General features: G+C 42.3%; 1 protein-coding gene across 2 annotated transcripts; it reads left to right on the top strand.

Moving 5' to 3' along the window:
* Positions 1-602: 602 nt before the first annotated feature.
* On the top strand, positions 603-14,448 carry MYBL1 (MYB proto-oncogene like 1). 2 transcript variants are annotated; one of them, XM_053466994.1, is made up of 16 exons: positions 603-749; positions 3,844-3,949; positions 4,029-4,100; positions 4,836-4,928; positions 5,537-5,757; positions 6,007-6,181; positions 6,333-6,407; positions 6,806-6,913; positions 7,920-8,150; positions 8,437-8,742; positions 9,544-9,689; positions 9,972-10,086; positions 10,469-10,585; positions 10,667-10,777; positions 13,740-13,889; positions 14,229-14,448. In XM_053466994.1, exons 1-16 carry the CDS (start codon positions 682-684, stop codon positions 14,358-14,360), a joined length of 2,226 nt encoding a protein of 741 aa, XP_053322969.1. In that variant the 5' UTR covers positions 603-681; the 3' UTR covers positions 14,361-14,448. The 2 variants fall into 2 exon arrangements, with proteins under 2 accessions (XP_053322969.1, XP_053322968.1); XM_053466993.1 differs by lacking the exon at positions 6,806-6,913.
* Positions 14,449-14,899: the final 451 nt, after the last annotated feature.

The following is a 14,899-nucleotide window of genomic DNA, read 5'->3' as shown; positions in this document are numbered from 1 at the left end:
CAGCTGGCACATTCACAAACCCCGCCCGCCGCACCTATTTCGTTTGACAGCTCGCCCCGCCCTCCACACTGTCACGTGGACAGTACCATGCCAATTGATGGGGGAGGTAGGAGGCGAGAGGGTCCCGCGTCCGACTCGAGCTGCGGCTCTTGGCACGGACCGCAAAGATATCAGAAATATGGGAAAACGAAAACCATAGAAAGCTGGCTTCCTATTGGTCCGGGCACACTAGACGGGAAACCATTTACAAGGCTGGCCGCGCGGCGCAGATTCAAAACAAGCGCCCGTGTCTCTGCCAACACAAGGGGGGAGAAGAAAAAAAAAAAGCAGAACGCGGGAAAGCGAAATGAAGTTAAGCGAGTTGACCCCTCCTATTTTCTTTTTGCATTCCCCGCCCCCCGTGTCCTATTGGCCCCGCCCATTTGACAGTTATTTTCTATTGGCTGTTTTAGTTCAGTCGCTGTGCTGTCCCCGCCCCGTCCCCGGCGCAGTCTGCCTGCCCGGGGGAGCGGATAGCCTTGGGGGTAGAAGGGGGAGCGAGCTGCTCGCGAGCGGGACGGAGCCGTTGGTAGAAGTTCGGCTGGTTTGCGGACGACGGGACGCAGACAAGGCAGTTGCGCTCTGTAGACTCCGGACATGCCAGGAATGTGCTGCCAAGCACCTGCCGGCCCTCTCTAGTTCATGCCATTGAGAGAAAACGCGCCAGGGTCTTTCCGCAGCCGGTGCACGATGGCCCGAAAATCTCGCAGGTGAGACATGACTTCTATGGCGACCCTCGGTAGAGACGGACAGCCTGTACTCTGTGTATCTACTGACACCACTGACTTCACCTGCAGCCAGCATGGAGGCGGAAGTGTCACTGAGCTATAGGGAATATCTTTCATGACACAAAGTATCCTATGTGTTCTATACTGACAGAGCGCCAACAAGCGCTGTATCTCGGTACAAGCAGAGCGCATTGGCGATCTCTGTCCACTTTAAGCAGAGATGGGCGGTACTTGCCCTATGAGCTTGCACTCCAGGTTTAAACATGCAGGTAGTGGCGCACGAGCGGATTTGTGTTGGGCCGGTGCTGAGCTCTGTCTCGGCTGCTGTGCGGGATGCACGGGGCAGGGAGCGGTTACTGTGCCTGAGTGTCAGGCCCTGGCAGAGGGGGCAAGGTATAGGAATGGCGTATTGTGTCAATCAGATGGCTCTACTAGGTCAATGCTATCACTGCCTGTGTATATACACGTGTGAGTATGAGTGACAACTGGTGTGTGTGTATATATATGTATGTATGTATATTGTATGTGTATTGAAGTCAAAGCATTGGCATGGCAACCTGCTGTTATGTTTTAACAATCCTTTCTGAAATATTTAGTGCTGGGAACTAGCTATATATGTAGAACCGTGTCTGTATGATATATATGTGTCTGTATGATATATGCGTGTGTAATCGCACATACAGATCTACACGTTCCCGCCCATCAGTGGTATGGGTCTTCGCTCATGTGTGTGGCTGCGAGGCTCTGGGAATGTATATGTGGGCGCTGGGAACGAGCATTTACTGGATTAAGGACCCTCGTCATTTCTCCTCAAAGGCCATTCTGTGTCCCTTAAACTTTGCTTTGCATGCAGCTCCTGCTTTACACTGAGGTGTCCTGTCCCCCCGTGTCAGGTGCTGGTTGTGTTGTCATTGTGCTTTATATACGTGTAACTCCGACGACACCCAGTGAAGTGTTAAAACAACAAACTCATTAGGCTTTTTTATTTTCTCATCACTTTGAACCCAAGCGCTGCTTCAGTGACTTTTGCAAAAACAAAGTAAGTTCCCCATTTTTCAGGCCGGTGTCACCTGCTGTGTGGTGGCCGCTGCTCTTTATTTGGGTGCAACATGCTGCACAACACTGCCCCGCGCAGTCATCCGTGTGCCAAGGGCAAATAAACCAACCAATAACGAGCCGGTGATGGCCCAAGGGCCACCGCCTGGAGAGGGCATTACTGAGAAGGTACCAGATACCTCTTCCAGTAATGAATGCGTAGCAGGTGATCTCTGTACTGTAATGTGTGATGTGACATTCATAGCTTGGGGGCGAGAGGTGCGGTTCTTTGTAGAAGTGTATGATGTCATTATGACCTCATCATTGTATAAATATTACAAGCATTCACAGGCTTCATATGTAACTGCTTTAGGACTAGGTGATAACTTAGGGTATATGTGTGATAGGATTCATCAGAGAATGTTTAACAAGTGATTTAGTGAACATAGCGCTGGGGGGACATTTACTATTTCAGCGGGAAAAAAAATGCTACAAAATAAGGACTTTATAGGTTAAAAAATAATAATCTGCCGATATAGTGTAAGTTGTGGGCGGATCTCAGAGTTTTTAAAGTATATAGATCCATGCATTTTATTGGTTTACTATAAAAAGTCAATACTGCCTTTAATCAAAATAAATGTACATCAATTTTCTAATGTGTGTGTATTATTATCAAGAATTATCTTTTATTTATGTAGTGCCAATAATGTAATGATTATTGAATTTTAGGGGGGGGGGGGCAAAATAAGCAGATGTTAATAATTTACCGTGTTGTATGGGGACTTAGCACTGCTTCAGTAAGTTTTGTTTAAAAAAAAAAAAAAAAAAAAAATCACAAAAATATAATTTCCCCACTTTTTTAAGGCTAGTTAACTGGATTGATACCCAATTCCTTTCTTGCCTACTTGCCCATCGCGGTTGAATTTTATAGTCTCTGATTTATTTGCACAAAAGCTGCAGCATCAAGTACCTACTTGGTATGATTTCGCAGTCGTTCCTTCTATCCTTTTTTTAATATATAATTTTTTAAATTATATTTTGCTTAAAATAAAGCTGAATATCCTCATAGTTTCTTTGCTTGTGATAACATGCTTGATGTTTCCATTACATTGACAGAGGTTGTGCTTTAAGCCTTTTTACATAATTATATTAATAATTATTTACAGCAGCGCTTTACTTTATGAGCTGAAGAAAGTGAGCAGCAGCCAGTCGAACGTTAACCATTAAAGACAGCGTGTCGGAAAGGAAATGTATGACGGCACTTCTACCTCGCTTCTTCTGCTTGTCATCATCATGTTCTTTAGTGTTGTACAATGAAATATATGGCATGTGATGAAAAAAAGATTCCCATCGTAATCCTTATTAGCTGGACTGAAAGCGATAGCACCGAGTGGGTTGGGTGATACAGTGGCAACTGCGGTTCATGTTCCTGTCCCAGATGAGGTCGGGTTGGTAGACTTCGGTTTAGAGGCTCCATCATTGCTATTTCTTCTTGCTTGGGGAGACGGTGCTGCTTTCCCTTTGCTCTGTAGAATTTTTGTGCAGAAATCCTCTATTTTTCTATTATTTTGGGACGGTGATCGATGTGTTTGGATGGTGGTGTAACCCAGCTACTCTTCGCAGCTTCTCCTTCACGCTGGCAGCCCAGCCCTTGGCTTCATAGCAAAGGAATGCACTTTGGAAAATGTGACTCCACTTTATTGCACAAACTCCTTCAGGGCCAGGAGAGCTTGAATTGCAACACTGTGAAGGTATTAACCATAGTTTTGCAGGTTCCTGTTTCACTGGAAATAGTAGAAGATTGGGGTTTTCAATGGTTCTTCGGTGTGTATTTTGTTTCATTGCTGTTTTCCTCTGGGCTTTGTGATCTGGTCATCTTCTCCACAGTTTTGAACAATGACCTCACCGGTGACTCAAATCAATGACACATTGTTGCTCATAGATGTTCACGTTTTGAGAAGCTATGGACTCTGAATTACTACGCTTTGATTCCCTGCCTGCACCTGATCTATTAAACATGCTCCCAATTTCATATCCACAGCGAGGATGAGGACGATGATCTTCAGTTTGCAGATCATGATTATGAAGCTCCTGTTCAGAAAGGCTTGAAGAAAATCTGGAACCGTGTTAAATGGACAAGAGATGAGGTAATGTCTGAGGCATAATACAGTGTAATGTTTGTTTGCTTTATGTTTTCTGTAATTGACCTTGTAAATTTTTTATAAGGATGCAAAGCTCAAGGACCTAGTTGAACAACATGGGAGCGATGACTGGACTCTGATAGCGTGCCATTTTGTGGTAGGTCTTATATAACTAAACTTTTTCTCTTGAAGTTATGGGCCCTTTTGTTATAACTAAGTTGGGTCTTTGTTTCAAAATGAAAAAATATGATTCTGCAGAGCATGCAAGTTGTTCTAGCCAAGGAAGTTTGAATTTAGTCTCCCACAAGGTGGCCACAAGTTGTTCATCTGCTGGGTTGAATGCCTGTGATACTCTGCCTTTGAGAAGTCAATGTATTAAAATACATTTTTAATTTCTTAGACTTCTTTATTCCATCGATTTAACGGGGCTAAAACCGATTTGTTTTTAGCATAAGCTTCATTCTGGCCATGTTAGTTTGTGGAGATGTCCTAAGAGGGTTTCCAAGAGTTTGTAAATAGACCAAGTTATTGCTTAATATTGCATCTACTTATGGACCACAAAGCCTGTAGCTTGTTAAACAGCTTTTTAAGGGGGCACAAAATCCCTCTTTTCCCCCTCTGAAGGTTTAATCACATCAACAGCACAAGCTTTTTCGGTGTTGGTGGCAACAACCTATAAGAGTCTGCATGGCAATTAAGTGTTCCCAACAGAAATGACAAAAGATGAGTGTTAAATATTTCTGCTAGAGGTTCGAACATATGGCAGCATTAGAAATGTTGCTTAATCAGGATTTATGAACTGTTCGTGGTTATCAGAATATTTTTGCTGCTACCTACTGTTACTAATGACAACCTAATTACAATATATTCCATATGCATCCAAATATTTCAGAGCCGTTCAGATGTCCAATGCCAGCATCGATGGCAAAAGGTTTTAAACCCTGAACTCATTAAAGGCCCTTGGACCAAAGAGGAGGATCAGCGGGTATGTCAGATCAGAATTTTAATTGCCTTTTATGTACCCGTCAAGTTTCATTGTTGGGCATGGAACTTGAATGTAGACTTTGTTCTGCCTAAAGTCTGCCAGCGAGGTGTAGAACTGTTCTGTGGGTCCTGATCCTAATAGATTTCCTGGTTTGGTCATTTTATTTATTTATTTTTTCCTCTGGCGACCCTTTATACATGTTCTGCATCGCTTCTAGGGCGTCTAGACATAATCAGAAGCAATCTGGCTTAATTGTCAACAACTCTCAGATGTGCACCCAGAAACCTGCACTTACTATAACCATATAACGTAATCCCACCTTGCTAAGAAGGCTGTGGGAACGTGGGCAATGCCTTCATATCTGAGTAATGGATCACAAGATAATGTGACTTTTACCTTGTTTTATTAATAGGTTGGTGCAGTTAACACTTATCACGTATTTAAATGTCATTTAAAACCTGTGATCATTTATATATAAATTAAGTGAAAATATATATAATCATCCAGCTGATAAGGCTAAATTAAAAAAAAATAATCTATATGGGTAACTAGTATTGAAGCTGTAGTGTTCTTTCTCTCATATGTATTCTTCTGTGGTTGTGTTACAGGTGATTGAATTGGTTAATAAATATGGCCCAAAAAGATGGTCCTTGATTGCAAAGCATTTGAAAGGGAGAATTGGCAAACAATGCAGGGAAAGGTGGCATAATCACCTAAATCCAGAGGTGAAAAAATCTTCCTGGACAGAAGAAGAGGATCGCATTATATATGAGGCTCACAGACGCCTGGGGAACCGCTGGGCGGAAATTGCCAAGCTGCTTCCTGGCAGGTATACTACTTGCATGAGAGAGAGATCAGATCTTTGGTTCATACCAGTTTTAAAATGATAGTGGTGTGTATATGCCCATAATATTTTTACGCTTAGATTTAAGATAACACTATTGTATTGTGCCCGGTTGCACCTGGTTTTCATAGCTAGGTAGCTATAATGTTTTTGTAGCAGGAAAACTCTTGTGCTAAAAGCATTCTTTATTTCCCAGCGAAAGTCTGAAAACTTCAATTTTTCTTCCCCCTCTAGGACCGATAATTCAATAAAGAACCATTGGAATTCTACAATGAAGCGGAAAGTCGAGCAGGAAGGCTACCTGCAGGACGTGAAATGTGAAAACCCACCTGTACGGCGCCATGAATTGTTTGATGCGTGCAATCAGTTACAGGCGCAGAATCAATTTTACATCCCTGTCCAAACACAAGTAATTGGTCTTATATTTTAAACTATACAGCTCCCCCTTCTGTCACTTTAACTCCGATGTTTTATTAGAGAAGCCCTCTCTGTTCTGTCTGTCGGTTCCTCTGACTGTTCTGGTGAAAGAATGAGGTTCACGTGTTGTTTGTTCCTTGCAGGTTCCAGGATACCATTATATGTCTCTTGATGACAGCTGCATAGAAAGCATTCAGAATTCTTTTGCTTACATACAGGTTAGTTCATGGTGCGAAACGGCTAAAATACTGAATTGGGCAGGTTTGTTATTACTAGCCTGTTTAACAATATATTTTAATACATTAAGTTTAATTCTTTGTTTATTCCATAAATTAAAAATTCATTGTAATAGATGAGGGGAAAAAGTAAATGTCAGACACTACTTTTATTCCTAATTTGTGTTACATTGCGGCCTCTGTGGGGACCGGAGTGTAATTGCTGAATAAGGCGAATTTTACAGGTGTTATATTATGATTGTATGTTGGTATAGATTATTAATCTGCCACTTTCACTAAATTCACTGTTTTTTCCAAAGTTTGTACTTGACCTTCTCCTGTCTTCCTTCATGACTGTGTTTTCTCCTTCCATCCTCTGCTTCCTTACATGCCTGTCTCAGCAGCCCTTTGCTGATGAGGATGATCCTGATAAGGAAAAGCGAATAAAGGAGCTTGAGTTGCTGCTTATGTCAGCTGAGAATGAAGTCCGAAGAAAGCAGGTGTCATCTGTAAGAACGCGTGTGACTCTTTTTTCTCTTTGCATGTTGCTTTTATCAGTCTTTGGACTCGCTGTCTATTTAAACTTTGTACTGCTCCAGTACATCTTATTCCTGGTGCTTTTGAAACCCTGGCATTTGTTTTTTTATTTTATATGCACTTGTCCCCAATGGTTCTTGAAACCTATTCACAATCCTTCATTAAAGGTTGAAGGGCGCCTTCAGCATGTTGATCTCTTGTTCTTCTCTCATGTATAGAAGTAATTAAGTAATTTTCCTGGCACATCAGATATATTCTTTTAGTTGATCAACATACTTAGGCTATTTTCATCCTTGAATAAATAATCCCCATAAATGCTTAAGTGTATGATGAGCAGATTGCTGCGAAAGCAAAGTTACTGTGATGGAAAGAAATGTTTGCACTCTGGTTACACTTTGTATTTTATGTGTATTAATACCATGTCATGTTTTCCTAGAGGTACCACCAACGCCACAAGTATTTTGCTTTTAAGATTGTCTATCAACGCCAATGTTTTATGTAACCAAATTAAGATTTTTCTTTATTATTATGATTGGTCCCATTACATTTATCAGATTTCTGTGCTTCCACGTATGAAGCTTGATGCATAATTTGGTGATTATTTTTTTGTGATACCTGGATTGATAAATTCACGTCTTAGTTACCATTTGTCTGTCGACAATGAGCGCTTGGGTGCCGATTTGCCGGGTCCTTTGGATAGTTTAATATGGTTCCTTAGTTGAAAGTGCTAACTTGTTTCTTTGTACACTTACACAGCCATTAATCTTCCATGCTATGCAATATGCTACAATGTGCTTGCTGTGTGAAGGAGAGCTATGTATTCCTTCTTCCAGGTGCATTGTTTTCTCCAGGAACTACACAGAATTTCCATAGTTAGCATTAATTTATGTAGCTACTTAAAAATGTTCACGCTAAGATGGACTTTTCCTTATCAATGTAAGCCAGCAACGATAATCCTTACTCTCTCTTTCTCCCCAGAAGGAAAGTTTCTCAAGCTGGTCTGGAAGCTTTCTTATGGAAGATGGTGTGCCCAATGCACTTAATAGCCTGGAGGAGCAGGCGAGCGAGTTCTACAGCCTGCAGGAGACACAGGACACCTCCGGCCACAATAACTCTCCGTCTAAGATATTGACCATGGAACCAAGTACAGCTTTGTCCACATTAGAGACCATTCCAGAGTTTGCAGAAAGCTTCGATCTTATTGAAGCAGTAAGTTATTGTTCCAAGATTGTACAATAATAATAATTCTAATTCTTGGTAGACCTCTGACATTGTAAAGGTTTGTGAATGAATTGTGTCCTTGGTTACCAGTGTCGCCAAAAAAAAGCAAAACTGTATTGTAAATTTGCTTCTTAAGATCCGTCTCCTTCCTTACGACAATCAAATTCTGTATTCCTAAAATTAAATTCTTATAAACCTATGTACAGTGTCCATTGCGTTGGTATAGATACCGTGCACATGAATGTAGTAGTTTAATTCATGTTTAACCCCACAGGATCCTTCTGCATGGAATAATATCACTGGTTTTGAGGTTCCCATTGTCGTTTCTCCTGTCAAACTCACTCCGCTGAAGCTCGTTCCCGTTCAGCATGATGGTGCACAGGATTGTCAAACACATTGCAACCTGGGGCTTCCTAAAATGAATCCTGCTACACCCCCTGCCGTGTCAAAGTTCAACACGCCTCCAACTATTCTAAGGAAGAAAAGGGTTCAAAAGAGCCTCTCGCGTGGGATGTTGGACAGCAACAATGCCGTCGTCAAGGGAACTCCAGTGAAGATACTTCCGTTTTCCCCTTCACAGGTAAGAGACCTTTACTGGTATTTTCAAATCTATGTAGACCTAAATGGGCTCATCAAACATCTGAAAACGCCTTTCTCCAGTAATATAAAAAAAACGTATTAAAACAGGCTCGTGTCTGTCATAGAATGCTAGCTGGGCTTGCATTTGCACTTCCCTTTATACACATTCAAGTCAGAAATGCCAGTTCTGGTCACTTTCTAATTATATTCAAATGGTAGGCATTAACCCGTGCATCTCAACTTCACCTGTCTCGGTTACCTGTGTTTTTTAAAAGTATGCTAATAGATAAAGCTAGCATAAGAAAGGCTGTAGTTACATAGACTTGCAGGACCTCGGAGATCTCCTCAATTCATCTAGGGAAGAAACAGCTTGTGTGACTTTACCCAATAACGGGTATCAACTTCGACTTCCTTTTCTTGAGCTAATACTGCCATAAACGTTCCATTGAATCCTGGGAATTAGGAGGCGCCCCTGGCACTTGAAGGCCAGCATCCACCAACTAGAGTAAGCGTGACTGATGGCTGAATATGAATATCACGTCACTTGTGGCCATGTATAGCCGTATGGAGCAATGCTGGGCAGCAGCGCACCGGGCCGGAGGCTGCGGCTTGCTAAGCAATAAAAAGAATGTAGTAATTATGCTGTATAAATCCTATTGTGTAGTGATTATTTACCCTTTTAAATGGAGATTATGTTGGCCAATCGCGTATGAAAGTCACAATGCTCACTATTATTGCATTTTGTGCATGGTTATTATAAGCAAATGTAAATTGTCAACCTCAATGTCTTTTTGCCTTTAAGTTTCTCAACACGTGTTCTGGAAATGTTCAAGAGCCGTTCGGTCTGGAAAATCCTTCCTACACATCCACTCCAATATGTGGCCAGAAAGTCCTCACAACTCCTCTTCGAAAGCAACTGACTCCTAAAGAAGATAAAGAAAACATTGGGTAGGTTAGTGTGTGAGTTTGGTTGAAGAGTTGTTCGCTAGGCATAGTAACTTCATTAGTTCCTTCTTTCTGGGGGGCAGCAGTCTACATTTAAAACCCTCTTTGGGGAGGAATGTCTAGACACGTGTTCACAACACTTTTATTTACCATAGCTGTTGTCCTAAGTGTGCTTTAATATATTATTATTATTATTAAAAAATTATAATAAAACATAATAAGATTGTTGCACTCAAATGTAATTTATTTAACCCATACTAAATACAGCTATAACTTGTTTGAAAGGTTTAGAACACCTACCATCCGAAGGTCCTTATTAGGGACAGCGCCGAGAACACCCACGCCTTTTAAAAATGCTCTTGCAGCCCAGGAGAAAAAATATGGACCTCTTAAAGTTGTGGTGCGTATAATCTTAATTTCGCAATGAAAATGTTACTTTATTTATTTTTTTTTTTTTTTTTTTTTTTTACTCTTTACTATATATTTATAACTATATGGCCATATATTTTCAAAGTATTAGTGTGTTTTTGTGCACAATTACCTTAAGTGTACGAATTAGAATGTCAAACCGTATCAGTCGCTTCTTAGTTTCTCATTTACCCTCTTGGATGCAATTCGAAGCATAAGACAGAACATTGATACAATTTTAGGTTCTATAAAAATGGCATATTCTAAATTTTTTTTATTGCCGAACCTTTGTATTGGGCTGGGGATTTGATTTCATACAGTGCTAGTTGAGCGTCTGAATGTCTGAAAATATAAATTTTTACTTCAAACACTAGTCCCAGCCTCTGGCGTTTCTCGAAGAAGACATCAGAGAGGTGTTAAAGCAGGAGACCGGGGCTGACATATTCACTAAAGATGAAGCTGAACAGATGTATAAACCATACAAACGACAGGTATGACAATTTTCTTTTTATGTTATTATCTTTTTGTGAATCTAATATTTTGACACAATTGCCTGAATGTTTAAATTGTAGCACAGCTCTGTTGTGAAGAAAGTTAGGAAATCTCTGATCCTGGATAGTTGGGATAAAGAAGAACTCGGTGCTCAGCTGTTGACGGAAGACAACGTGTTTTCTGACTTACAGGTATGTGCATTTTGAAGGCAGCCGTGTTTTAGCGGTGAAGCGTGAGTAAGCGCTGATGTTGAATGAAAAAGCCGAATAATTATAGAAAGGCCAAAGCAGCTGTTGGGCCCCCATTTACAACTTCAGCCATCTGGTGTCAGAAGGGATCTGTTACAGAATATAATATATTATGGTTAAGATGATGGTAGAATCAAGGGCATTTAGACACCTGTCTAGATACATACCGTATTTGCTTGATTATAAGACAAGGTTTTTTTCAGAGCAAATGCTCTGAAAATTACCCCTCGTCTTCTAATTGGGGTCGTCTTTATAATCAGACCTCAAATAGAGGTCTGACTATGAGACTAAGATCCAGATCCCCCGCACCGCTGCAGGGGACCTGGATCCTTCTGTCCCCCCCCCATTTAACACTCCCCCCCCCCCCACACACTCTTACTGGTGCTTAGAGCTGAAACAACGAATCGATAAAATCGATAATAATCGATAACGGAAATCATCGATAACGATTTCCGTTATCGATTAATCGAGTGATCGATTCGTCGTTGGAGCACTAGGCTCCTTTTACTTACCTCCGCCAGCGTTCCCCGCTTCTGCTCCACGCTCTGCAGTCTCCGCCTTCTTCAAGCTACGTGACGACGGATGTGACGCGCGTCTACTATCAAGTTGGAAGTGGAACAAGTTCGTAGCGGAGGTAAGTACTCTTTATGTCTATTGTCTGTGCGAATGTTTATGTGCGAGACTGGGTGCGCGGCAGAGTGTGTGTGTGTGTGTGTGTGTGTGTGTGTGCGGCAGAGTGTGTGTGTGGGTGCGCGGCAGAGTGAGTGGAGGGGTGCGCTGCACAGTGAGTGGGGGGTGCGCTGCACAGTGTGGGGGGGGGGGTGCGCTGCACAGTGGGGGGTCCGCGGCACAGGGGGTGGGGGGTCCGCGGCACAGGGGGTGGGGGGTCCGCGGCACAGGGGGTGGGGGGGCAGGGGATGCAGGGCAGGATGTGAGTGCAGGGCAGAGTGGGGCCAGGAGACTGGATGCAGGTCAGAGTGGGGGTGGGAGGGCAGGGTGGCAGACTGGGTGCAGAGCAGAGTGGGGGTTGGGGTGCAGGGCAGGGTGTGAGACTGGGTGCAGAGTAGAGTGGGGGTGGGGGGGCAGGGCAGGGTGTGAGACTGGGTGCAGAGCAGAGTGGGGATGCAGGGCAGGCTGTGAGACTGGGTGCAGGGCAGGCTGTGAGACTGGGTGCAGGGCAGGCTGTGAGACTGGGTGCAGGGCAGGGCAGGGTGTGAGACTGGGTGCAGGGCAGGGTGTGAGACTGGGTGCAGGGCAGAGTGGGGATGCAGGGCAGGCTGTGAGACTGGGTGCAGGGCAGGCTGTGAGACTGGGTGCAGGGCAGAGTGGGGGTGGGGATGCAGGGCAGAGTGAGGGTGGGGGCACAGTGCAAAGGGGTGGGGGCACAATGCAAAATTCTTTTAAATAAACGAAAAATTTGCATATTGTTTTTTTTATCCGATTAATCGATTAATCGAAAAAATAATCGGCCGATTAATCGATTATTAAAATAATCGTTAGTTGCAGCCCTACTGGTGCTTCCAATTTCCTGCTGTATACCGGGGCAGCGGGTTGACGTCCACGCGATCCGCGTAGACAACTTACGCTGCAGCCGGAAGGAGGTGTGGCTCGCAGCGGGGGTTGTCTGCGTCCATCGCGCATCTACGCGGATCGCGTGGACGTCAACCCGCTGCCCCGGTATACAGCGGGAAATTGGAAGCACTGGTAAGTGTGTGGGGTGGGGTGCAGTGTTAAATGGGGGGGAGACAGAAGGAAGACTGCTGCCCCGGTATACAGCAGGAAATTGGAAGCCCCGGTAAGTGTGTGTGTGTGTGTGTGTGTGTGGGGCGTGTTAAATGGGGGCATAGGGCATTTCTGGAGGCAGAGTGCTCTATGAAATGCCTTTTAACCCCCTGAACGCCACTCTGCCTCCTGAAATGCCTTATGCCACTCTGCCCCATAATATGCCTTTTAACCCCCTAAATGCCAGAGTGGCATATAGGGGTATAAGGCATTTCTGGAGGCAGAGTGGCACATAGGGGGTTAAAAGGCATATCATGGGCCACAGTGCCATATTGGAGTGGCAAGCCTGGGGGCAGATGTGCGTAACTGGGGGGCAGGTTGGAAAATACAAGGAAATAAATACAAAAAAATATTTTTCTCAATCATAGCTTTTATTAAAAAATTTAATAGTTTACATGAATTAACATTTACTGGTAAAACTTTTTTCCTATAGGGTCGTCTTATATTCAGGCTTTTTCTTTTTTTCCTAAATTAATATTCAGATACGATATGTTAGGTACCTCTTTATTGTCTTGTTCCGGAAACTCTCTTAATGAACGCTTTAATAAATGTTGTAAGCTTACTAACCTTTTGAGTTAAGGTGGATCTTTGAGGACAAAGATGATGAGGAATTTGTAGAGAATTGCATCTCCATCTCAGTGGAGTGCATTCAGAGGAGGGCCACTAAAATATGGTGCACTGTTTGCAGGGTAAAAAGACGGTTAAATATATAAAGAGGGGCTTAACAAAGTGCAGGAGGGAAGGTTATTTTAAAAGGGGAAGTGGTAGATCAGTGGGACAGCCTCCCAAGAGCAGTGGTAGGGTCTCCTACAGTGAAGCAATTTATACAGGTATGAAATGGGTATATGGCTATCCTGAACTGATAAAGGTCTGAGTCTACATCAGCAACAATCAGCAGACTAGATGGGCCAAATGGTTCCTGTCTGCCATTAGTCTAATTTCTATGTCAACTGGACAAAGAGTGATGAGTAATACACAATATACTAAAAAATCTATCATATAATACATTTCTTCCTATTTTCAGACAGTGGTTTGCATATTTTATTAAAAAAAAAAACAAAAGTAACATTTTAATAAAAAAAAAATAAGACTGCTTCTGTATAACATGTTTTATTCTTTTAAGAATGAAAATATCCTTTCTTCTTCGTTGTTGATACCATTGCTTGAAACACAAGAGGCAGAGTGCGACATGAGCGAAGTAAAACCCGAGGAACTGCCCCGGAAAAAGCCTAATCCTGTTTTGAAACAAATCAAAGTGGAAACGTCTGTCCAGGTATATATACGTAGTGACCATCGTCTGATTCACATACTGAATCTTTATATTAAATGCAGAAATTGGTCGTGCGCTTAAATGTCCAAATACTTGTCACGCCAGCATCATGAAATCTGAGGTCGAAATCCAACCAATTAACATTTTATTTTTTCCTATACAGCATAGGAATGCATGTTAAATTTTAGTGTTTTTTTTTTTTTTTTTTTTTTTTTTTTTTAAATTAGGGTAGCCGTGTATCTTAATCCCTTCTGCTATAGCACGGGTTCTAAAGCAAACATTCATTTGTCCAACTTTGACTCTGCAATCATTAACGTTCTCTAACAATCACCATCTTTTCAGTCCCTTTGTGAGTGGGAAGCTGTTGTGTATGGAAAGACAGAAGACCAGCTGATCATGACCGAGCAAGCAAGAAGATATCTTGACACCTACAAAGGCACTACAAGCTCTACATCAAGACCCATCATCTTATGAATGTTGGTTAACCCAGTTTTCCGCTTTCTGCACTAAAATAAGACTATTAGCCAGAGGTTAACAGTAATGTCTCTCTCTCCAGCACCACATTTTGGGGAGAAAAAAAATCAGTCTTCTCTGGCTCATGTTGAAGAATGCTCGTTTGGGTGTTGAGTAGCATGGACAAACTGAGCAGCGTTTTAAATGCATATGAAATCAACTTGTTCATAGATTAGATCAAGATTGACTTTAGGTTTTCCACCAGAGAAGAACTTGGAAGTTCTTACATTAGGTGGCTCAATGCTTGGGACAGGCTTTCTTGCATTTATGTATATATTTTATCTAGATAAAACACAACCAGCCTAATGTATATTTGGTATCCATGGAACTGTTGCATATGTAGGTTTTTTATTTTTTTTTCTCCATACTCCAGACCAAATGAAGTACCCACATGTGTATCGAGCGTTCCTTTTCTGCTTGGATTTCCTATTTCTTTTTAACTTACCGTATATTTTAATAGGTATGTCTGTTTAAAACAGGCAGGCTTTCACAGAAGATAC

Source organism: Spea bombifrons, chromosome 5 (genome assembly GCF_027358695.1).
Source record: "Spea bombifrons isolate aSpeBom1 chromosome 5, aSpeBom1.2.pri, whole genome shotgun sequence".
NCBI lineage: Eukaryota > Metazoa > Chordata > Amphibia > Anura > Pelobatidae > Spea > Spea bombifrons.
The sequence above is the reverse complement of the archived record's forward strand: the minus strand, read 5'-3'. Positions and strand labels throughout refer to the sequence as shown.